Source organism: Zalophus californianus, chromosome 15 (genome assembly GCF_009762305.2).
Source record: "Zalophus californianus isolate mZalCal1 chromosome 15, mZalCal1.pri.v2, whole genome shotgun sequence".
Classification (NCBI taxonomy): domain Eukaryota; kingdom Metazoa; phylum Chordata; class Mammalia; order Carnivora; family Otariidae; genus Zalophus; species Zalophus californianus.
The window spans coordinates 59351917-59376603 of record NC_045609.1 but is presented as its reverse complement, the minus strand read 5'-3'; the positions used below and the strand labels follow the sequence as shown (position 1 = coordinate 59376603).

The following is a 24687-nucleotide window of genomic DNA, read 5'->3' as shown; positions in this document are numbered from 1 at the left end:
CAGGGGCTAACTTGTCCATTTTTTCTCTCTTCTGCAATACCTCACCTGTAATAGGCACCCATCTAATGTTTGTTGATCCAAATAGGTATTTTTATCTGCACCTTTCTGATTTCTAACCTTATTCCCCAGTTCCTGAATATGCTGGATGATTGGATGGAAAAGAGATTTAGGAAATGGTCTTCATGCTTCTCTGGCATGGGAAATATCAAGGCAAGTGTGAAAGCGTGCATAACTACATTCTTCTAGGGGACAGTTTTAAAATTACCCATACACCAGATCAGAGTAAAAAGGAAGTTCTCTTTCTTCCTTCAGTAGGATGTCCCCGTGCGTCCGCAGGTGGGAGTTGAAACCACTTGTGATTTGAGTGTACACCAGTTGGTAACCTGACTCCCATAAAAGCAAACTCTCAAAGGAGGAAAAGAGGAGGGGAAGGGAGTTCCACAGAGTTTCAGATGTCCAGGGATTAGAAAGCCGAACTTGGAGGATGGGGCACGTCCACATGTTTCATGTGTTGAGCTGTGCATGAAAACATTATTTATACTGCTGGTTGATGGCTGAAATACCTAAAGAGGCAGAGGAGATACATGACCTTACCTTGGGCTTTTAAAGGGGGCTGTTCTCGCTCTGCTTTTTCTACAAAACCTTTTGAACAGCAAAATACTTCTCCCTTCGGTTCAGAAAGCAGCCAAGCCAGTCTGACCAGCTTGAGGGAAACACCAAACAAAGCTGCCAACTCCAATCACATGAACACTAGTTACTAATTATCTTCTGGCCTCTGTGGGGAAAGATATAGCAGCTCACTGATTGGATCCTGAGGTTGAAATAACTCCACATCTCTCTGGGCTCCAGCTGGAGGAGCAAGAAGAGTGTCTCGAGCACTTGGGGAGACATTTTCAGAAGGACAGATACAGCCTTAGGCTAACCCACACCTGTCCACATTTCAGCCCCGCCCAGGCCCATGGGAGAAGGAAGTAAAACGTGTGTCTTTACATACACCGAACATGTGTGAGACCCAAGAAGTTAGAGAAGAAAGAGAAACGGAGAAGAAAGGGCACTGGGGTTCCAGCTGGGAGTATGAAGACCATAGGAGTCTACAGAAGAGGGACCTTACTGGGCTGGATCGACTTTACAGAGAAGGCGGCTTGGATTCCAGACACTGGACCTTGGGGCAGAATCGGCCCTACAGAAAAAGGCATTGTGGATACTGGGCTTTTGAGCAGAGTGAACCAAGCTACTCGGACCATGAGGAAGAGGAAGAAAGTGGAAAGGACTGTATGAACTACAGAAGTATGGCTCAGGGTTGTGATGGTTACATGAACTCAGAAAATGTGGATTATGGGAATCCGAGCCCGGGGAGTAAGGATAACCGACTTACAGGCAGCTCAGAAGGCTGGAAAGCTGGAGGGTACGGGGACATGAATGGCCACACGGATGGTCAGAATCTGAATTTTGATCCCGAGGACTCTAAAGAAACTGAATCGTGTACTCGCCACAGTGGTTTGGATGATTCTGTGGGGAGTTGTGATCAACCTGAAAAGTGGCACATGGACCACAGGAATTTTAATTATAATCTTGAGGATTGTAAAGAAGCTAATTTTTATTATAGAAACCGCAACAATTTATGTCAGATTCCTGGGAATTATACTAATGGTCAGTCTGTGGACTTCCCAGATTTGGATGGAGTCAATGAAGGTAAAGAATTTGTCAAATACTATGAAGGGGACAGAAAGGTTTGTGAAAATGGTAAAATCTGTCCCAACGCAAAGACTCATGCCCTGGATCAGAGTGACTTTGATACAGAACATAAAGGCTACGATACTCTATTTGCCAACTGTGAGTATAAATTTCAGAATTACAGAGGGACAGATTCTGTCCATCAGATGAAGAACTGGGAGGATAATGGCATTGGCAAAGCAGGAACCATGGCCCTTGGGAGCGGAGGCATCTTCCTGGATAGTCTGCAGAGTCAGTGGATGGGAGGGGGCCGGGGAGAAGACCACTGTGGCATTCTTCAGGGTCCTTCATTAGGGAAGAATACTTGGCATTTTGAGGAAGACAAAAAAAGAAATGGTCTGGAGACTTGGAAAAGGAATAGTTGCTTCCGCCGCACGGCACCCAGCAGCCTGAGACGCTCAGAATTTGTGCAAAACAGGAAGAAAACTCAAGGTATGAACTCAGTCTTCCTTTTGAGAAGGATGAAACCTGAAAATAGATAAAAGGGGTGGTTATACCAGGTACTAGGAACACTCATGCACTTAAGGAAACTGACCCTCAAAATTCTTATTTAAGTGTGGCTTGAATGAGAACAACCTTAGAGATTTAATCCCTTTGGGAGGCACTTTACAGAGCAAGAGCCTGTACAGTGCTATAAATACGAACTGTGGCCTCCAGAACGAGACCATGTTCTCATGGGAACTTTCTTTACCATTCTCAGTTTTGTCAGGTGTCTCTAATCCCAAATATCTTTCCATTCGTACTGTAATTTTTTGTTTTGTTTTATGGGGATGGCAAGTTCATTATTGAGGCACCCAGAGAAAATTTGTTTTCCTGGCATGTTCTTTCTCTCAATCCCTACACTTCTTTAGACATTAGGGAAAAGAAGATTTTAACTTGTTTTATAGAGTGTTCATGTCTTGACATTCAGGAATCTTAAGTGAATGGAAATCAGAAGATTATATTCTTCATGGTGCTTTGTTCATGCACATGATGCTTTGCATATTCAAATTACTTCACTTCATTTAGCCTTACCTAAGTTATCTGTAACATGAGTATTAATTGAGAGTCTTTTATAATGTAGAGTTTCTTTCTTTCGTTCGTTCTTTCTTTCTTTGACGTTATTTCTTTCTTGCCAGTTTGTTTGCTCCAGTTCTCTGAAATGAACTATGTTTTATTTTGTTGCTGTTGTTGTTTTATAATTTCTGGACTCCCTGTTAGACCTTTATTTTTATTATGTATATGCTATTCTCCTGCCAAGCCAACTTTCTGGTTTGGGCCAATTTGGGGGAGTATAGGTTATGACCAGAGGATAGGGGTTAGAGTCAGAAAATGTAAACGATCTAGAAAATCCATCTCACACCTTCCTCCTAAGTGGAAAGTCTCTCGTCTCAGAATAGGTTCACTCTTGTTGGGGGCTCAAGTCCCTGGTCTGTGATCCCAGAACTACCAGTGGTTTATCCTGTGGTTTTCCAACACAGGCTTGACTAAACCAGAATTTCCAGGGCATTGTTGCAGATAAATCAGGCTCTCCACCTGCATTTGTAAAGATAAGAATGAAACCAAACCTCGTTTTAGTTGGGAGACCAGGTATTTAACAGCTAGCCACTTTTTTCTAGGTGCATTTTTTGTTCTGAGATGTTAGGGATTGAATGACCTCTGAAGTCCTTCCAGCTCAAAACAACAAGAACAACAACAACACACACACAGGTGATTCTTTGATTCCTTATATTGGTGGTTTCGTATTGCTCCTATTCGCTTTCCCCACGTCTGTTCCTTAGATAACTTTGCTTCCTATCGTTAGTTCCTTATTGTATTAAGCCTCCTACCCGTAATCCAAGTGTGTTTACTTTGACTTAACAAGAGTCAAGCCCTTCTCTCCGGGGTGGTGCAATTTGCCCTATGACCTCTCTAACACCAGCTAAGACCCACCTTCTGTCATTTCCAGTTTTATAACTCTCTCTCTTTATATTTGAGGACTGAAGTTTTGATGGTGCATTCGTATTTAGCTCAGTCGACACCCCTTTTTGTACTTCTAGGATCCTCCTTGACCTGTAACAGAATCTTAGTCTGCCTGAAAACCCTTTTGCTTTCTACCATTCTCTGCTGCTGTCTCACTCACATACCACTGCCCTTCCCGAATGTTACAGTTACAGCGTGTAATTCCAGAAAGAAGCAAGTGTTGGAGTCTGTCTTCTGCCCTGAGTTCACATCTCAGCCCCACCATTTACTGCTCGTGTAACTTTGGGTGAATTACCTAACCTCTCTGAGCTTTGGGTTCCTTATTTATAAAGTGAAGATAATACTACCTGTGTCGGTGAGAGAACATAAATAAAGCACTTAATGACATGTCTGGAACGTAGTAGGTGCTCATAAATTATGAGTTCTTTGCCTCTTGGTGACCCACCTCCCTTCCCCCTTATCATTTGCGCCACCAGCCTGTCGCTGCAAGGTCCCCTTTCTCCTGAGACCCAGATGGACCCCCCATGGGACATCTGCCCTCAGACCCTGTGTCTGCAGGTGTGATTATCCGAGGGGAGCACCCCGTCCCTCTTCTCCCACTCTCTCCTGCCTCCCCCTGCTCCATCTGAGAAACAAAGTACTGTTTAATGGCTGCTCCAGTCTGTCTCTTGAGCTAGAAACCAGGTCCTTCTATCAGGATGTGTCCTTTCCCTCACCTGCCTTATCAGTCATTCTCCTATGACGGCCTCAGTCTTCAGTGTTGTTAGGGCAGGTCTGTTATGGTTTTGCCCTTAGTCCTAGGGTGCGGCCCCTCATCCTGGGAGGTAGGCCTTACTCCTAAGGTATGGCTCTTTTGAGGCTTCAGTGGAAAATCAGAGTGTTTATTGAACCTCCTAAGTTGGAGGGACTCAAATTTCAGGCTGTGTCTTCTCAGCCCCAGACAGTTGTGAATATCTGCCAGGCTCTTGGGCCTCCAGCTGTTATTGCTTTCTGCTGGCTTCCTGGAGTCTCATCACCTGCAGACATAATTCAAGGATTTGAGGGGAATTTCTGCACAGGTTTTGGGCTGCTGTCTCTGTGGCTCCCTCTTTTCCAGGATTTCTCCCATAATATCTAGCTGCTTCACCGCCCCAGATGTGAGCCTTTGACTCTTCAGCCCAAGAAAGTTGCCAGTTGTTGACTTAACCATTTTTGCTTTATTTCCCCCACATCCTGGAAGACTAGGGATTGACTTCAGGGGATAAGAATTGGGTAAATATGGATCTTACCTAGTTTGCTTCCCTTGTTTTGAGACTTATCCCCTCTAGTTTTGGCCTGCTTTTGGTTGCTTTCCAATGCCTTCACATAGTTACTTTTAAAAAAAATGCCTTATTCAGAGTTGCTAGTAGTTCTCAGTAGGGAAGTTGGTACAATGTAATCTGCTTTCCCGTTGCTAGACCGAAAGTCGGCGCAAAGATTTTACGCTTGCTAATAACATAAGTGGTTATGTTGGGGAAAAGACCTGGTGCTTCAAATTCCATGTTAACTAAGTTATGTGATATTAGGATATCGGAATGGAGGACTCTTACAGAGAGGAAGAGGACACTGGAATTCAGGCGAGAGTCAAGGCTCGGAGGTCCAGAGTTGGAGGGCTGCAGTAGAATTCCATATCACTACACATCAGCAAGTCCCGTGTTTTATAAATAATGGGTAACCACCCACGACTCGGTCTTATAGTCTGTTTGGTGGGTTACAACTAGCATTTTTGAAAAATAAAATAGAAGTGAATAGAGAATGTCATAGCACATCTGATGTAGTAAAAGTATATATGTCATACTTTTACACACACGCTCACACACACACACACACATATTATGTGTTATGTGTATGTTGAGTCACAGTATAAAGTGTGGGGGCCACAGTAAAAAAATGTTTGAAAAACACTTAAATCTGACCCACTGTTTTTGTAATCAAAGAGATGGAGCTCAGAGAAATTGAAATGTATGTCCAAAATCAATCCTTAGATCAGGAATTGAATCAAGGTCTCCCGATGCCCAGACCATCAGGGCTGAAGCCCGAAGCACAGCTATCAGCTCCTTCCACACCAGTGAACTCAGAAAAGCAGAAAAGTATTGTGTTAGGGGTGCCAGGGGAGGGACTTCAAATGGAGGAGGGCGTAGCCGAGTGACACGCTGTGGCAGAGAAAGGGCGGGGGTGTGGACCAAGGAAGGACCTTGCATTTGGCGGGTGGGGTGAGGAAGAGGAACAACCGAGGCCAAGAGCACATTACAAAGAGTTTAGGAGAGAAGTGGTGATGAAAAGAGAGACGCAATTCCTTTAAAGTTTGGACAAGAATTGCAGTGGGCCAACAGAGTCCAGGAAAATCTTGTTTTGTTTTCTCCCAAGATGAGAAAAAGTAGCGTAGACTTGAAGGCACTTTTGCCAGTGTTACACACATAGTTCAGGGGTTAGCACTCTATGGGGCAAGGTTTCTTGTCATTCCAAGTGTGTGAACATGATATCTTTGTAGCTACAGTCTGGATTCAAACTATTGGAATAAAATGTCTGCCAGTCAATCCAAGACATTAGCTTTTCATCCTGGCTGATTTCCTTTTTTTTAAGATTTTATTTTATTTATTTGACAGAGACACAGCGAGAGAGGGAACAGAAGCCGGGGGAGCGGGAGAGGGAGAAGCAGGCTTCCCGCCGAGCAGGGAGCCCGATGCGGGGCTGGATCCCAGGACCCTGGGATCATGACCTGAGCTGAAGGCAGACGCCTAACGACTGAGCCACCCAGGCGCGCCATCCTGGCTGATTTCATATGCTGATGGCAAGCTGTGAGTGTGGCACGTGCCGTGAGGCCTCTGCCACTCTAGAGACAAGGGGACGTACCCATCGGAGTCACAAATGGCCAGCAAAACAGACAGTGGAGTTTCACGCTCAGTAATACAGGTAGCAGCGGTAGGACCACTCTAATTCACCTGCGTGACTGTTCCCAGAGCACTTTGTGCAGCTTCCTCTAATTTCATAATGTTACTATAAGCAGGAGCCACTCATCTATTTTTAGCTCACAGAAGTGTGTTGAGTTCCAAACACTGTTTACATTCTGGTTAGACCTCAATTACCTGGAGATCCTGAGGAGGGCTGGAGCTCCTGCTCCCATACCAGTGGGCTGGAGCCAGATGTCCTCAGGACCAGCCGTTCTTCAGGGACCGTCCTTCTCTTGGCATTTTTGCATTTCCCTGAACTTCTGCTTGGTCTCCTCTTGTTGCAGACCCACACTTCCCATTTACTCATAGTTTCTACTCCTCACTTTAGATTACACATGACCAGACCCGTCCTACCACTGCCTTGGAGCATTATTACAGCTTCTATTCCTATCTGATCTGCCTGATACCCTAATTCAGATTCCCGGGAGAGTGAGTAGAAGTGACTCAGCTTGTGTTTTTTAGTTAGTCCTCATCATATGAACTAACCATTCATTGATTAGGTACAGATCCGTGATCCACAATGGTAGACGTGAAGTCCGGGATAGGGGTCAGCTGGTGTGAATCATTGCCACAGCGACTGCCAGTGGTGCCGATTTGGGATGTAGCGGGCTCTGGAGGTGGCGGGCTTTCTGAGGCGTGGCTGGCCCCACCAACCCCAGCATTTGGAACTGGGTGGAGGTATCCTTTGGCTGTCACAGTGGCAGGGTGCAGGGGACTACTTGTTTAGAAGGCAGGGACCAGAGACGCTGAATGTTTTCAGTGTGTAGATCCGTCCTACACAATGAAGAATTGTCCTGCCCAGAATGCCAGTTGTGTCCTCATTGAGACATTGGAGATGGGTAGGGATTGTGCCTGCCTTCAGGAACTTGCAGTTTTGAACAGAAAACAGCATATAAACAAATAATTCAAAGACAATTTTATAAGTCCCTTAAGGGGAACTGTTAGATACCTTTCCCCCACTTGGCCCTACTACCTGTGTAACCTTGTGTAAAGCATTTGATCTCTCTATGCCACGGTTTCTTTATCAGTAAAACGAGATGATATATTTACGTGACAGTGTTATGAGGATGAAATGAGTTTATAGCTATCTAGGTACCTAGAATAGTGCAGGAGAGCCTGGCACATAGTAATGCTAAGTAAACATGAGCCGCCACCATCACTTCACCAGCACAAAGATCCCACATCCCCTTTGAATACAGTTCAACAGGGATTTAGTAGCCAGTACTTGTACTTAGCATTGTACGAAGCATCAGGGCGTATCCAGAGAAGGATGCCTCCCCCACCCCAACACACACACGGGAGTTTACAGATCGATCAGTTGATGAGGTAGAATGTAAAAATTTGAATCATGTACCAAAGTACACAAGTGTATACCGTAGACAGTGAATGCTATGGACAGTCAGAAGGGGGAAAACTCAGTCCTTACCTGAATTATAGGAAAAGGCTTTAGGAAGGTGTTTGAGCTTGAGCTAAAGCTGAAGAGAGTGAGTAATGGGGGTTGATAGAGGCAGAGAGAAGCAGGGGGAGCGTTCCTGATTGAGCAAGCGTCCATAGTTGCGGTGACAAAGAGGAACACAGTGTGGAGATCACTGGAGTACTGAAATCTTAGAAACCGGATGGCAGTTTGGACCAGAGCTTGAGGAATAAGATGAGCTAGGCCTCATGTGGTGAGTTACCCTCTCATATGTAATCACTGAAACTCTGTGTAGATGCCTTCTGTGAGGCAAGGAGCGACTGGGGAGAAGAGCAGGTGTCTGAGAACCGAGCCACAGTTCGGGAGCAAGAGGAGGTGGGATAGGGCGAGATCCTGGGAGGAGGTCAGGAGAAAGCCAGAGAATTTAAAGTAAGAGAGAATGGCCAATGCTTTGAAGTGCCCCAGGGAAATCAAGGATAATGCCATTGGATTTGTCGAGGGGGTTCTTGGTTGACTGAAAAGACAATTTTGCTGGAACAGTGATGATTCAGAATTACTTACAGAGGACTTCTGTGGGGGATGAGGTCATAGAAGTAGGGCATGAAGACCACTCTTCTAAGACCTTTCACGAAAAGAATCAAAGACTTGTGACTGTAGCTGAGGGGGCACAGAGTTGGACAAAGCTGTCCTGTGCTTACTTTTTAAAATCAGGGTGTTGTTGCTTGTTGGAAGATAGATGGGTAGGGAGGAGGTAAAGGAGAAAGAAAGGGTAAATATGTGGAGGCAGAAGGACATATATATAGGGCCCTGTATCCCCAAAGGGTGGGAGGTGACTGAAGCCCGAGAGGAAATAAGGCCCTCCTGAAGTTGGAATGATCCAGTCTGACAGACTCCCACCCATCCCAGAGACCTTGCCCTGGAATCGGGAGTCGTATCCTCAAGCCAGGTTGTCTGTTTTCTCTACAAGCCATTACCTACATTGTCTTTGTATAACGTTTCATCAGCAACATAGGAAGATCAGCCTGGGAAGATTGCAGGTCTGTGTAAAAGCAAGAGATCTCACGGAAAGTCTGACTGCCCTGAGCATGGGCAGGAAGAGGTGCTCTTGTGGAGGGCAGTTAGAGGGCGCAGTGGGATGGGGGCGGGTGAATCAAAGCCGCTAACTTGCACAACCGTGGCAGGCCTGGCCTTAAATGGGATGTCAAAGTGAGCACTCAGGAACTTGACTCACCCACAGAGTGGGCGCCCCAGAATTTTCCAATTTGATATTTCCTGAGAAACCAGGCAGTGCCCACACTGGACGTGACCATCAGGCTGTGACGGTGCCCACGCACCGTGATTACTGGTGGGAAGGAACACGTTTGTACACATGGCTCCACAGTGGCCCTCGTTCCACCATATCAAGAAGCCAACCCCTTCTAATCGTGAACTCAGAGGAGACTGATGGAATATATTGCGTTTCGTTGAATCTAAAACACCATCTCCTCTAAGACACTGAATAAGTTTAGGTACCATTAAAAAGATGACTTCTGATTAAACTTTAACATGCTATTCCTTGGAAAACACATCTTTTAGAGATGTTAAAATGTGAAAAAAAATGGGGGCACCTTGGTGGCTCAGGTGGTTAAGCGTCTGCCTTCAGCTCAGGTCATGATCCCAGGGAACTGGGATCGAGCCCCACATCGGGCTCCCCGGCTTCTCCCCCTCCCTCTGTTTCTCCCCATGCTCATGCTTTCTCTCTCTCTCTATCTATCTCAAATGAATAAATAAAAATCTTTAAAAAAATGTGCATCTTAGCATCTACTGAAATGTGAAGATGCGTCTGCTTAGTGCTGACCTCAAAGCAATACTTAGACAAAAAATATGGTAGAATTCCTCTAGCTCTTTCCTCAGTGATTTGGAGATAGGGAATTCGATTTTCTTGCTCTCCAGCCTCTGCCCCGCTTAGAGGAAGATTGAAACCTGATTTGCCCCCAGTGCCACAGGCCCTAAATTTTAACTAAAATTTTCATAAAAGTTAGGATAGTTCATGATTTTTAAAAATCCTTGTGGGGGGCGCCTGGGTGGCTCAGTCGTTAAGCATCTGCCTTCGGCTCGGGTCATGATCCCAGGGTCCTGGGATCAAACCCCGCTTCGGGCTCCCTGCTCGGCGGGAAGCCTGCTTCTCCCTCTCCCACTCCCCCTGCTTGTGTTCCATCTCTCGCTGTGTCTCTGTCAAATAAGTAAATAAAATCTTTAAAAATACATACATAAAATAAAATAAAAATCTTTGGGTAGTGTCTTTTATCCCAGCTATTGCAGAGTAATGCTCAGGGCACTCTAAGTTACAATAATTGTTGCCGTTTATTAAGTGCCAGTTGCTGTGCTAAATCCTATGGATTAGGTATACATTAGGCACAAAAGTCCAGTAGCCTCTAAGCTTTGTGACAGTGGTAAAGATAGTATTTCCAGAACCTAATAACTTGGCATATCATAAGTGCTTAGTGAATGTGTGTAGTCAAATGAAATACTCTATTTTGGGGCACAGAATATGTACACCAAAAGATAAGTAGGGTTTTAATACACATTCTGTTCCAAGTCGAGATAATTGAACTCTATTTCTATTTTCCTGTTTCCTATTTATCATAATAAATGGATGTTGGATTTTTTCAAATGTGTTTTTTTCCCTGTCAGTTGACTTGGTCATATGATTTTTCTTCTTTTGCCTGTTGATGTGGTGAGTTACATTGTTTGATTTTCAAAGGTTGAACTGGCATCACACACCTAGAATAAATGTGACTTGGGAGTGTTTAAAAAAAAAAAAAAAGATAAAATAGTAGGCGTTACTTTGTATTGCTGCTTGAGAAGGGAAGTTTAGGGAAAAGACCAATCCAGGGACTAGAGAGGCCCTCATCTAGCTGGGCTTACAGGACAGTAGGTGAGCAGAAAGGCAGAGAGACAAGCTGGGCTTGTCATGTTCAAGGATGAAGAAGGGACCAAATACTGGAAGTCCGCTGTGCTGGGTTCCACAATAATGGCGGCAAGGGCCGGTCCTTAGGGCTCGCAGAAAGAAAGTGGCTAACTGCCTAGGTGAGTCCAAAGAGGCCTTACATACCAAGTGCCACTCCTTGTGGGACTAGTTAGCAGGTGATGTGGTTACTCCAAACTGAGAGGAGTAAGTGAAGTAACGGGGTAGCACGGCATGTAACAGTTTAGATCTTGGAAGTGACCAAAGAAGCCCAACCCCTTTGTTATATATACATGGAAACAACAGCCCAGAGAGGTCATGTAACATGTCTGAGATCACACAGGAAGGAGGGGAAGCAGGGCTAGAGCCCAAGGCCTTTTTGAATATTTTATTCGCTACACCTGCTGCCCTCTCAAGATCTTAGAAGCAGCTTCACTTATAGCTCAGGAATGGAAGCCAGAGGAGATATAGGGGGATGGAGTGACCCTGGGATGCCTGGAGCTTGTTTAAAGCAACATGGCACTTATGACTGGGTTCCCAGGGAAAGCCTGATTTATATTTCCCTTGTATTGAGGTTTTATTTTTTTCCCAAGTTTCAGCTAGAAAATAAGATACTAGTATATAACGTCAGATATCCTGAATTTAATGAGATTTTACCATCCAAATATCAGATCACACTTGGAAAGAATCTTTATTTTGATAGATTGGGTTCATTCAAATAAATATAACAAAACCCTTAATGCTTAAGTTGATTCTATTTTACATTATTCTTTTGTTTCATGAATTTACGTTTTGCCTGTTCAACTAGATTCATTAAGTCAAATGGAAATAACTTTAAAGACCATCCAGTTTAACCCTATTCTGTTTGTGGTTCCTGAACACAGGAGAGATGACATGACTTTCCCAATGAGACCAAAGAAAGCTTTTGAGGGCATTTCAACTTTTTCTACTTCCCCGATGGCCTAGCACTCTGCTTGGTAGCTCCCTATTAAATATTCGTACAGTTTTGTAGTTAGAACTTGAACAGGATTATGATTCAGGTGAATTGATGGGGGGGTTGCACAGTTATAAGGATACATAAAATACTGTGAGAACAAGTGGAAGGAACAAAAGTAAACTACGTCGTAGAGCTGAAGAAAGTCTAGTTTTATAGAGTAGGATAGAAAAATAGCCAGAGGGGCACGGACATGAGCAAATTTTGAAACATCACTGTAGTGTCATTATTAAAATTGGAAATATAATGCCAGACATGGCCATGTGCATACAGAGAAGACATGTAATCTGGAGCAAGCCTTGACCCTTCATGGAAAGTGCTGGCTCTGGATGCTGGTTTTGAATCAGCCCTGCGGCCCCACTTGAGCAATGTCTTTGCTTTGTGCCCCTGTTTCCTCGTTTGTAAAATGAGAACAATAATAACTTCCCTCAAGAGGCTTGGTAATATAACATTAGATGTGTGTGTGTTTGGATAATAAAGCTTTTCGTATAGTTTTGTTGGCTGACTATAATCAAAATCCTCTTATAAACTGATAATTTATTCCTAGTAAACTATTTTACGAAAACTGTCTTTGCTCTCTTGATAATTTCACCTCTGCTGCCTAAGGATTAGATAATAATAGTAATGTCCCACCAACAGCACACCCCTCTAGGAGTTATGTGTATTTGGTAAGTGTTCAAAAATGGTGTTTGAGTTGGTCCTAGAATTAAACTTCCCATCCTGGCAGTATAGGAGATTTGCAGACTCTTGTCCATGGGGCACTTGACTCAACTCGTTGGCTCACCGGAAGGCCTGGATAGGGCCTGGAAAAAGGAAGGGGCAAATGAGAAGTTTTGAGCTGAGTTTCCCTGAGGTGGAAACCCCTGGCAGGGATTGTACTAGAGGCTACTTGCCAAAGTAGGCGGGCAGTTACTGAGCAAAAGCCACAGGGAAAGTTTTTTCAGTTGCCGTTAGATTTAGGAACTAAACGGGATTGATTCCTCTCTGAAGTTGGCTGGCTGTGAGCCCTGCAGAAAAGCCAGGGACCACAGCGCCTCGGGTTTGACTGAGCAAACCTCTCCAAATTGGAGTCTTGTAGGTGCTGAAGGTAAAGATGTGGTGGGGGCTGGGTGGCCTGGCTGGAGTGATGGGAAAAGTGGAAAACCAGGATTTCTGACTGCTCCGGTTGGGCCTGGGGGGGGAAGATGAGCAAATTTACAAAGACAGCTTTCTCTCGGGGTTTTCTATGAGATTGCTAAGCAGACAGTGGTGGTTTTGCTTTTCTTAGGAGACTGGCAAATTACTTCAGCTGTGTTTCCTGACCCACCGTCTTCAGCAATCTACAGGGATTGGGCCAGGAAAGAGACCTCAGATTATTAAAAAGTGAAGAAAGATTTGAACTGGATTAAGAGAGTAATTGAGAACTGTTGGTATTAGAATATTCTCATTTTATAGCAAATGTTCTTTCTTCTACTTTTTTACTCTGTCAACTCTATCAGCGTTACATGTTCACTGTAGAAATACTAGAAAATACAGTCAAAGAAAGGAAAAAATATCAGAATTTCCATCACAGGCGAGACTTTCTCATTTTCAAATATATGCACTGAAAGTATTTTCCCTTAACAAAATTGCAATTCTTTCATAAACTCTTTTGTAATATGCTTTTTTCATTTAACCACACATAGACAGCATTCCATGTTAATAAATATAAATCTGTATCTCAATGGCTATAATAGTATTTTGTCATACAGATATGCCATAATTTATTTAACCAGGTCCCTTTGGGGAGAAAGTTTGGCTGTTTCTGCTTAGGTTGTTTCTGAGTTTTTTTACACATTGGAGAACATCCCTACCTATACATCTTGCTCATTTGTCCAATGATTTATGCATAATGAATTCCTAAAAGTAGACTCCTGGGTTACAAGGTTTGACTTTTTTTATTTTAAGAAGTAGAAAAAGTAGGGACACGTGAGTGGCTCAGTTGGTTAAGCGTCTGCCTTCGGCTCAGGTCATGATCCCAGGGTCCTGGGATCGAGCCCCGCGTCTGGCTCCCTGTTCAGTGGGGAGCCTGCTTCTCTGTCTCCCTCTACCCTTACCCCCTGCTCGTGCTCTTTCTCTCTCTCTCGCTCCCTCTCAAATAAAATTTTTTTTAAAGCAGTTTTTTTAAAAGCTTTTATTTATATATTTGTCAGAGGGAGAGAGAGAGCACAAGCAGGGGGAGCGGCAGGCAGGGAGAAGCCAGCTAGCCACTGAGCAGGGAGCCCGATGCGGGACTCGATCTGAGGACGCTGGGATCCTGACCTGAGCCGAAGGCAGACGCTTAACCGACTGAGCCACCCAGGCGTTCCTAAATAAATAAAATCTTAAAAAAAAAAAAAAAAGTAGACACAGTATTACAAGTTTTTACCTGCTGCCCTATCCCTTGGAGTGCCCCGTCTGTCAGGGTTGACAAGAAAGAGCTGAGGTTTCTTGAAGGGGAGCTCTCCCCTTCCCTGAGGAAGATGATTAATGTGTAAGTCAGAAAGCCATCAAAAGACAGGATAAAATAAGCCTTTTCCTTTGTTTCACGTGTGTTCTGCCATAAATTACCCAGAATACTGTGGAATATTTACTGTGTATGACGCTACTAGATTTGATTCTGAGGGATTATTGACATTCTACCAAGTGGGTTTTTATAAATAGAATCACATGGACATATGCAGATGTGCTTAAGTACATAGCTGTTGGCTTCATGGTGGGTGAACCGTAGCTCCACGGAAGTTAAGTTGTGCTTTAGAGCCACTCTGTCTTATGATTAGCTACCCGGTGGCCACCAAACCCCACAGGTAGAGCTCCGGTCAGCGCTCGCAGGATTTTACCGCAGAGTAGCTCTTGGTTGGGGGCCCGGAGGCCGGAGCCCGCTCGGCTTGAATCCAGTCCTGCGCTTACTGAGCTGGCTAACTGAGTTTCTCGTCATTCCTGTCCGGACAATGGGAACGGGGATATGGTGGGGTTGTTAGGAGGATTAAATACCCCAATGTTTGTGAAGTGCTTAGAACAGTGCTTGACACACCCAGTAAGGGCCCTGTGAATACCTGTTAAAATGTGAAGCTGAGTTGCTGCACTAGCTGGCCCAGGGAGGCCCAGCGTGGCTCTCCAGCGGGGGCCTCACAGGGGGCCTCACAGCCAGAGAGGGGCTGCTCCAGCCGCAGCGGGAAGGGCTCTTTACCCAAGGCTGCCATCTCTGAGATTGCCCAGACTTCACCAGTAGAGGCGTTTCTTAGTTAGCATGACACTTGATTTTCAGTTACTGGTGATACATTAATTCTTGTGAGATTGAGAAGTGCTGACTCAGCACCTTCAGAACCTCCTGCCCCAAATCCAGCCCCTGTCCTGAGGCAGCTTTTCTTTTTGCTCTCTTTGCCCTTTTCTCTCTTTCTGGGTTTGTTTTTGATTTGTTTTTTTCAAAGTGGTCTCTTTTTCTGCAACTTTCCTTTCCTTGGTTTCTTTCAAAGTGTAAGTAAGTGCTTGTGAGCTGTGAGCAGGCCTCCCGGTCCCTGTAAATCCCTCTGTGCGGTTCTTGCTGCGATGGGCCCAGCCCGCTGAGATCTGCATTCTGATGGCTGTAGGGTAAGGTCCCCAAAGTAGGAGGTCCGGGTCCTTGGGCAAAGCCCCAGCGTGGGGGGAGGGGTGCCGCAGAAAGCCAGGTCCCCGGGCAGGCAAAGCAGACAAGTGCCACCCACTTCACAGCATGGCCTCGTAAGTGAGAGATGGATGGGCCTTCAGAATCCTCCCCTAAAAAGAGCATCCTCCAAAACAAAGCTTAGTAGGGCTAGGCAAAGTGAGAACAGTACTCTTGGATTAAAAACTCCTGAAGTGAAATTGTGACTGTTTGAGGACCAGGAAAGGGAGAGGAGAGGGGAAGGTGTTGAGCCTGAGCAAAGCTGGGCTGCAGCCTGCAGGTCGTTCCCCTCAGGAGGATTCCAGCTCCATCCTTTAGAACTGGCCCTGCCGTGATAGCCTGGGGGACTCGGGCGATTCATATGTAAATGTGGGAAAGCCTGGGGGAAATGCCTACCCTATTCAAAGGATTTGGGGGTTGCGGAGCATTCCAGAGCTCTGGGAAGATTCTGCTCCGCCTGTTACCCTGGGACCCACACGTCCTCCCCCACCGGCCGTGGCCTTTTGGCACCGCAGGTGCATCCCGAGGCGCCGGAGCCCACGGCGGCAGGTGGGGCAGCCTGAGCCGCTGGGGGCCTTGCCGGCAGGTCAGAGATTTTCCCCACCAAACCCAGAGCCAGCTTTCAGAGGAAGGCCAGAAGTGAGTGGCTTTTCTCTGTGACTCTGCTTTCAAAGGGTGGCGTGTGGAGTTGCGGGAAGCTGCGGGTTCCTTGGACCCCTTCCTTACAACGACGAGGAAGGAGCCTGGGGACGCACACTAACCTGCGGGGTGGGGGTCTCTCGAGAGGGGGTGGAATTGGGACTCTGTGGGGGTGCTGGGACCGGGAAGGGGGAACAAAAGGGAAAAACAACCCCGCACAAATTGTCTGATCAAATAGAGTAAATTTGTGCCATCAGCTTTGGCTCCGGCTCCTAAATTCCTCCAGGGCCATCCCCGCAAGAAGGTGGGAGCTGGTCTGCACACTGCAGTGTAGGCTGGTACTGGCCTCAGCCTCCTCCATGTGCTTCCTCAGCTTTTATTGTTCTTAGAGAAAAGTGGAATGTTCCAGGGTCTGGACAGAGCATTTCTACTTGGTGCATTTTACCTCAATCTGGGGCAGACAGCATGTTCTGACCCATGGTGGGGAAAGAACTAACTTGTGTCGAGTTATTACCTTGTTGATTCTCTCAACAGCTTGGCAAAGCAGGCACTGTTACCCTCATTTTACAGATGAGGATGTTGAGGCCCAGAGGTCAAGTGGCCTTTGTCGGGGTTCCCCAGCTCGAGCAGGGTAGAGCAAGATTCCAAGCCTGTCTCCGCTGCAGCTAGCTGAAGGAGGAGGCCACCTTCTCTCACTCGGTCGTCCCAGATACTGAAATTTTAGATCAGACTTTTTCCTTAGGATGTTTGGAATAATGGAAAAAGGGTTTTACAGTTGGAGTCATTTCAAGCCAGATATTTCTAGTTTGACGTAATCTTGAGAATTAATATGTCTCTAGAGCTTGAGGGTCACCTACATCTTCAGAAACATGTAGAATTTTGTCAAAATTGCAGATACATTCCACAGGGATTTTAAATCATGCTAAAGTGTTTTTGGTTTTGTTTTAAAGGCAGTCCAAAAGTTTATAATGCACCTGCAAAAAATAAAAAAAGCATCATGCTGTTATTTTAAAGAATTGTTACCATTTCTTTTTTCCCTTTTAATAAAAATAAAAATCCGAGTTTCTTAGTGTAGGTTGCTGGCTTTTGATTGACGAATACTTGGTGGTATTTTAAGCTTTCAACTGTTATAATTAATAGAACTTTGATTCCTGAGATAGAATAGTTTCCAGGGAATTTTCAAGATTTGAGGCATATAAACCCCTGACCTTTTCTAGTTGAGATTCCAGGCTAGGGAGGCAAAATGGTACAGGATTAAGTGCAGAGGATTTGGATTGAAATATATTTAGATTAAAATTCCAGAACTGCCATTTACTTACTACATAACCTGGGACAAGTTGGTCAGCCTCTCAAAACCCAGGTTATCTATTAAATCAAGTAATAATACAACTTGAGAGTTTTGACATGAATATTAAATAAGTTCAGGGACATAAGTATGTAAAGTGCATTGCCCGTGGTAGGAATTCAGTAAATGTTCTCCCTTTCAGAACTTTTTAGTCCTATATTAAAAATGAGTGTCTTCTAAAAATAACGTATCATTATATGTTGTATGCCTGAAGCGAATATTATGTCAATTATCCCTAAATAAAGAAGATAATAAATTTTAAAAATGAGTTTCTCTTCTCAGCTTGCCACTTATGAAACCATATTTGGCAGTGAGATCCTATTGCTTGAAATTGCAAAGAAAATTTGAAACAAGGCTATTGAAAATAAATTTTACATATGCTGCAATTAATTTGGGATTATGATTTAGCACTCTAGTGCAATAAAAGTTATGCTTGAAATTTTGTCATTCTACTGAAAGAAGTTCAAGAAAGATATTTTCCGATTTTTTTTTTTTTTTTTTTTTAAGATTTCTTCATTTGGCAGAGACACAGCGAGAGAGGGAACACAAGCAGGGGGAGCGGGAGAGGGAGAAGCAGGCTTCCTGCGGAGCAGGGAGCCTGATGCGGGGCTCCGATCCCAGACCCCTGGGATCATGACCTGAGCCGGAGGCAGACACTTAATGACTGAGCCACCCAGGTGCCCCCGATTATGTCTTTTTAAACTTTATTTTGAATACTACAAAATTTACACATTATTGCAGTAGTAAAAGAACCTCCTGTATATCCTTTATTCATATCCATCCGTGTTTAACATTTTGTTGGGTTTTGTGTTCATTCTCTCTACACACGCACACACATACACACACACACACACACACACACACACACTTTTTTCTGACTGAGTGTAGGTTGCATATATCGTGTCCTTTCGTAAGCTTCCGTTTGTATTTTGTATGAACCATGAATGTCCTACATGACCACATAGATTTGCCATTTTAGGAAATTTTTCACTGATTTAATCGTTTATCTAACTTACAGTCTATATTACAACTTCACCAATTGCCCTAGTAATGTCCTTTGTAGCAATTTTTTCCCCCAGATCAGGACTCAGTTACTATTCACACATGGCATTTACTTGTCATCTTCTCAGTCATCTTTGATTGGGGACTGTCTCCCAAGCTTGTCTTTCTTTCTTTTTTTAAGTAAACTGTACACCCAGTGGGGGGCTCAAACTCCTGACCCCAAGATCAAGAGTCACAGGCTCCACAGATGGAGCCAGCCATCCAGGAGCCCCTCTTCATCTTTCATAACATGACATGTTGAAGAATTCAAATCCTTAGTTTGCATGTGCTGATGTTTCCTCAAGATTTGTTTCAGATTACGCATTTTTGACTGGGATACCACATCAGGGATACTGGGTTGTTTCCAGATACGACGAGTGGAAAGACATGATGTCTGTTTGCCCTTTATTGATGATGTGAATTTTTTTACTCGGTGATCGTATTCTCCCTTTCTCCACTATATATAGTCACTATTTTTCATTGTAATTAATAAGTAATTTGTAATAACTAACTCAAAACTGTGCAAATATGTTATCAATATGAATTCATGGATTGTTAGTTTAGTCAATGGATTATATAGTCCATTGCTGTGCTTATTTACTTTGATACTCAAATTGTACCAGATTTGGCCAATGGGAGCCCCCTTGAAGCTGGCTCCATGCCTTTTGGAAATACCTCCATCATGTTGTTGGGCACTTTCTTCTTTTCTGCCATTAGATGTTTCTGGTTCACCTATGCCTTCCTTGCTCCAATCTTGGAATTAGCCATTTCTCCAAGGAATTCTGGTTTCTTTCAGTGGAGAGTGGTTTTTAGAAACCAGAATCTGGGTGCATTCTTTTTTAAACATTGGAATTCCTAGGTTCTTAGAGAAGGGGCAGTGGGGAAGATTTTTGAAGACTGAAATCTGATGTGAAAGCCTAGTTTTCCATAAGTAGTGTAAACGTGTGTTTTTGCTTCTTAGATCTGCTAAAAATATTCTTGTGATCACACCCAGATTAGTATATTTACTTAACCAAAATGGTAGTTTTTTTTAAGTGGGTCTTAAGGAATTTGAAATAAACTGAACAGAGATTGCTTCATTGTTGGAATTTTTTTCAAGTGTTTAATGTTTATTTTAAATGAACAAATGCCATCCCATCTTTATAAATCTCATCATGTGTAGCTAACTCATGGGTAATTGTAAAAGCTAATGACAAGGTACATATTTGTTTTCGTTTTTAGATCATACGGTATGGTTCTACAGAGGTTCTTTTGACTGAAAATATCCTTGAAAAGAATTTCATCTTTGAGGTGCTTGGGTGGCTCAGTCATTAAGTGTCTGCCTTCGGCTCAGGTCATGATCTCAGGGTCCTGGGATCCAGCCCCACCTCAGGCTCCCTGCTCGGCGGGAAGCCTGCTTCTTCCTTTCCCACTCCCCCTGCTTGTGTTCCCTCTCTCGCTGTGTCTCTCTCTGTCAAATAAATAAATAAGAATCTTTAAAAAAAGGAACTTCATCTTTCTAGTACCTTTGTATCTTCTAGGGCATTTGAAATAACAAGGTGCCCAAGTCTTTATTAATGTTTCAATAGGGAGAATCTAAATAATTTTTGTATATTTCTTTTTTTTTTTAATTTTTGTATATTTCATTGTGGATGTTCATCATCCATCACAGTGACTGGAACACAGTAGGCCCTATAGTCACCCAGTTCTCCGGTAATTCCTATCTAACTCTCGTCTTCTCCTTAGTTGGCATTGTGATGTTCCCCATAATATTCTTTTTAATATTGCTTTATCAGTGTTTAACTTCCAGCTTGGTATTTCTGCTGCTGACCTCATGCATTGGGTTTTTTACCTAATTAAGTGAAAGCAATTCTTTGTAAGAACAGTGCCTCTCTCAGCCTCTTCCCTAAGAGGTTGTGGACACTGATTTGTCCTCCTGAAATGGGCCAGCTATTCTTTTTTAGGACGAGTTCGAGAAATGTTATCACACAGATGACAGAAGTTCTCTTTGCAGAAACGGCTTTCTCAGCCCTTCATCTGTTCGTAATTAGAACTGACGCATGATCGGATTTCCTGGTGGTTGACAGTGACGAGACTTTGGTTCTCAAGGAGTGTGTTCTTTTCAGCCTGAACTGTTGAAGAGGCTTGCTTTCACACCCAGAGCCGCCGACCAGTTTTCTCTTCCCTTCTAGAAATGACGCTGCTCTCCTCCCAGTCTTCATCACCAGTGGCCCCTCCTGGGTCAGTGTACACTGAAAACCCAGAGCAGAGGATGCTGGAGAAGAGAGCCAAGGTGATAGAAGAGCTCCTCCAGACGGAAAGAGACTACGTTCGGGATCTGGAAATGTGCATCGAGCACATCATGGTGCCCCTGCAGCAGGCACAGGTGGGAGCTGTGAGAGCAAGTTCACTTTACGGTGAACGTGATTCTCCCAGCCTGGAGCGCTAGGGTGTGGGCGCGTCCACCTCAAAGGGTTACTGGGTTTGAAATAAATGCTGTACGGCTGCTGCTCCTAACTGCAGGGCCCCGATGTACGTGTCATCAGCTTAGGCTTTCAGCATCCTGTCACTTCTCAAGACTACTGTTAACTTGCCAAACTTGCTGCAATAGCTCCAGGGACATGTCCTGCTTCCGTGGCTCCTGAAGACACTCATAGGCAGTCTGGATGGTCACAGCATTGGGACAGTGGCCTAATAATGAAGTCTGGGGATGATTGTTTCGGTGGCTCTCGCACCTGACGGTACAGCGTTTATTCAGGAAACCCTGCCCGTCACGTGTGTGCCAGCTACTTGTCTAGATGCTGGAGGTAGGGAAAAAAGGTTAACAGCCTCCTGGGGGGATTTACTGTCCTTACTGCTTGTTATTAGACCATCTGGGCCTGGCCAAGTACAAACCTTGGGTTTATACTTCTGGAACATTCACTCCTAAGAACTAGTATAGGAAGTGGGCACCGCCATCAGGTTTTGGGTACTGCGTGGGAATTTGTATCTCAATATAATTCGAGACCAGACTGGTAACACAGTCCTTTTACTAAGGTAGTGGGGGAGGGGGTCGAGCAGAGAGTAATTGGATCAGGGACAAGGAGTGACACTAGAGATAATGTTGGCATGCTTCTGTCCTGGAACCTTGGTGACAGTGAGTAAAGCTGACTTTGAACAGTTTTGTACCATCCTTGAAGAGATGTTCCTAGTATGAATGGCATGCTATTAATTTCGTTTCCGTGCATCTTTACGTTTTGTTTCCCTTTCTCAGATACCAAACATCGACTTTGAAGGACTTTTTGGAAATATGCAGATGGTGATTAAGGTCTCAAAGCAGTTATTGGCTGATCTGGAAATCAGCGATGCTGTAGGTATGAGCTCCTGCCATTGCTTCAGAAGCAGCTCCCCCCCCCCCTTTTTGTTAAACTTCACGGGTAGGAGGTAAGGGGTGAAGCAGCTTTGCTGGTACTAAGTGGGAAAATGAAGTTCTAGCTCCTTAGCTCAGAGGCCACTTGGCCGGCTGCTTCTCCTTTTATCTACAGCCTACTTTGAGGTGCTGCAGGATGTTAGCAATAGAAGAGATTTTGGGTGTCACATAGCGTGAGTTTTCCAGACCAAAGGTTGCAGCCTGTTGGTGGGTCATGAGATCACTAGAGCAAGTTGCACCCGGTATATACTTTTTTCAATAAAATAAAATAGAAAATATCAGAATGTACTATAAAGACTATGCACAGCTACAGCTTTTTGACACTCACGTCCACTGCACATATAAGTAATACTTTGACACTCACGTCCACTGCACATATAAGTAATACTTTGACACTCACGTCCACTGCACATATAAGTAATACTTTGACACTCGTGTCCATTGCACATATAAGTAATACCGAGCCATGATTTAAAATGTTTTCGCTCGTGTGGGTCATTGTCAAGGATGTTTGAAAAACAGTCATCTGTTTTTAATCAACAAAGGAACTGTATTAGTTATCTGTTGCCATGTAACAAATTATACCAGAACTTAGCAGCTTTAAATCAGAAACACGTATTATGCCACAGTGCCCGTGGCCGAGGAATCCAGGAGTGGCTTAGCTGGGCAGCTCTGGCTCAGCATCTCTCCTGAGGTGGGGGTCAAGCTGTTGGCCTGGACTGCCATCCTCTGGGGCTCATGGATCCACTTCCAAGGAAGCCCACTCAGCTTTTTAAGCCCTAGTTCCTTGCCTTTGAGCCTCTCCATGGACTGTCCTCAGGACATGGCAGCTGGCTTTCCCCAGTGAGTGATCCAAGAGGGAGAGAAGGCTCAAGATGGGAGACCCACAATGTCTTCTCTAACCTGATCTGGGTATGACACACCGTCACTTCTGCCATATTTTGTTGGTCACACAGACCAGCTCTGGTACAGCGTGGGAAGGGACGTCCTACCATTTTGCTGTTTTCCTGGAATCATGGTCACAAGATGCTCCTGCAGTTCTAGCCATCCTCCTACACACATGACAACATCCAGCAGAAGGGAGAAGTGACCCGGTGTCATTTAAGAGTGAACAAAGCTTTCCCAGTGCTCCCCTGTCAGCTTTCTCTTTATTTCTCATTGGCCAGAACTGGGTCACGTGCATATGCCTAAGCTGATCACTGAAAAGGAGAATGGGGTCATGATGTTGGCTTACACTAGGCAGTGTTTACCTGACTCATCTGGGAGGGGAACGGACACAGGAAAGCTTTGGCAAGCCACTAGCAAAAGGCAGGTGGGCATGAATTGCATGAGCAATGTTTGGGGAGGTCAAGTTTATTTTAATATATTTCTTTGTTTTTTATTTTAATATAATTCTAATTTAACTTATTTTTAATACATTCCCATGGCACACAGAAAGTTACAAAGAACTATTTAGTGAAAAGGCTCTTACCCATTCCCTAGCCACCAGTTCTTCAAACCAGAAGCACCCAGGGTTATTAGTTTTCTTCTGTTGCCTTCCAGAGAGTTTATTATATACCAGCAATTACATACATATTTTCTCTATCCTGGGCCCCCATTTCCATTTTTTTTTTAAATCACACAAGTGGTAGGGAATTATTCAAACTGTTCTATGGGAAGCCTTCCTGCCCCCCACCCCCACCCCCCAACAATGTACCTTCCAAGCAGTTTTATGAGCCGGGAATAGAAATGGAAAAAGTATACGGAGAGGGGGATAACTCAGCAAAAAAAAATCAAGGTAATCAGGGCGCTGGCGAAAGCAGCGTGGAACTCACATTAGTAGTCTGACTGGGGAAGGACTCAGCGCAGGCAGGACAGGATCTAGTGAGGGAGGAGAGAATGGGCCGTGCTCAGGGCTCGGCCGAGTAAGGAGATGAGAAAAAAGCACCAGGAGGGTACGTAGTATTTTAAATTATTTTACACCTATCTCACAGAAAGAAAGTACAGATGTTACTTTGTCACAGATTTGTTGTGTTTTTTGTATATTATAGGTATTTTAATATAATAAACTTCATTTATAGTCCTGTGTATTTAATTCATGCACAAAGAAGAGCTTAGAAACTGCTGTCTCACTTGTGGTTTCCCTGGGGCTTAGAGAGTGAGGGGCCCTTACTCTTCTGATCTTCTGTGGGGACTGCTTGCAGACCCCTCTGCCTGACTGGAGAGGGACTGGAGGCGGTTTCCGCGGCCAGGTGTGTGTGTGTGTGTGTGTGTGTGGGTGTGGGTGTGGGTGTGGGTGTGTGTGGGTGTGGGTGTGGGTGTGTGGACTGGAGGCGGTTTCCGCGGCCAGGTGTGTGTGTGTGTGTGTGTGTGTGTGTGTGTGTGTGTGTGTGTGTGTGTGTGTGTGTGTGTGTGTGTGTGTGTGTGTGTGTGTGTGTGTGTGTGTGGACTGGAGGCGGTTTCCGCGGCCAGGTGTGTGTGTGTGTGTGTGTGTGTGTGTGTGTGTGTGTGTGTGTGTGTGTGGACTGGAGGCGGTTTCCGCGGCCAGGTGTGTGTGTGTGTGTGTGTGTGTGTGTGTGTGTGTGTGTGTGTGTGTGTGCTAAAAAATATGTGATGACATGGTTCTCTTGAATTTTGCTTTAAATATAATTGTGAG

At 44.5% G+C, this 24687-nt stretch overlaps 1 protein-coding gene across 8 annotated transcripts in view; it reads left to right on the top strand.

The window, feature by feature from the left end:
• The window catches only part of LOC113920281 (dynamin binding protein), a 100799-nt gene that overhangs the window by 55732 nt on the left and 20380 nt on the right, over positions 1 to 24687 (top strand). For 7 of the 8 annotated variants that reach the window (XR_004819635.1, XM_035724111.1, XM_035724106.1 and 4 more), the window contains 2 exons: positions 20836 to 21029; positions 21897 to 21996. Coding sequence is in view for 7 of the 8 variants with exons in the window: in XM_035724111.1 (XP_035580004.1) it covers positions 20836 to 21029; positions 21897 to 21996 (294 nt within the window). In the remaining variant the exon portion in view is untranslated. Of the gene's footprint in view, positions 1 to 867; positions 2167 to 20835; positions 21030 to 21896; positions 21997 to 24687 lie in introns of those variants that run through there. The other variant, XM_035724112.1, reaches the window with a different exon arrangement.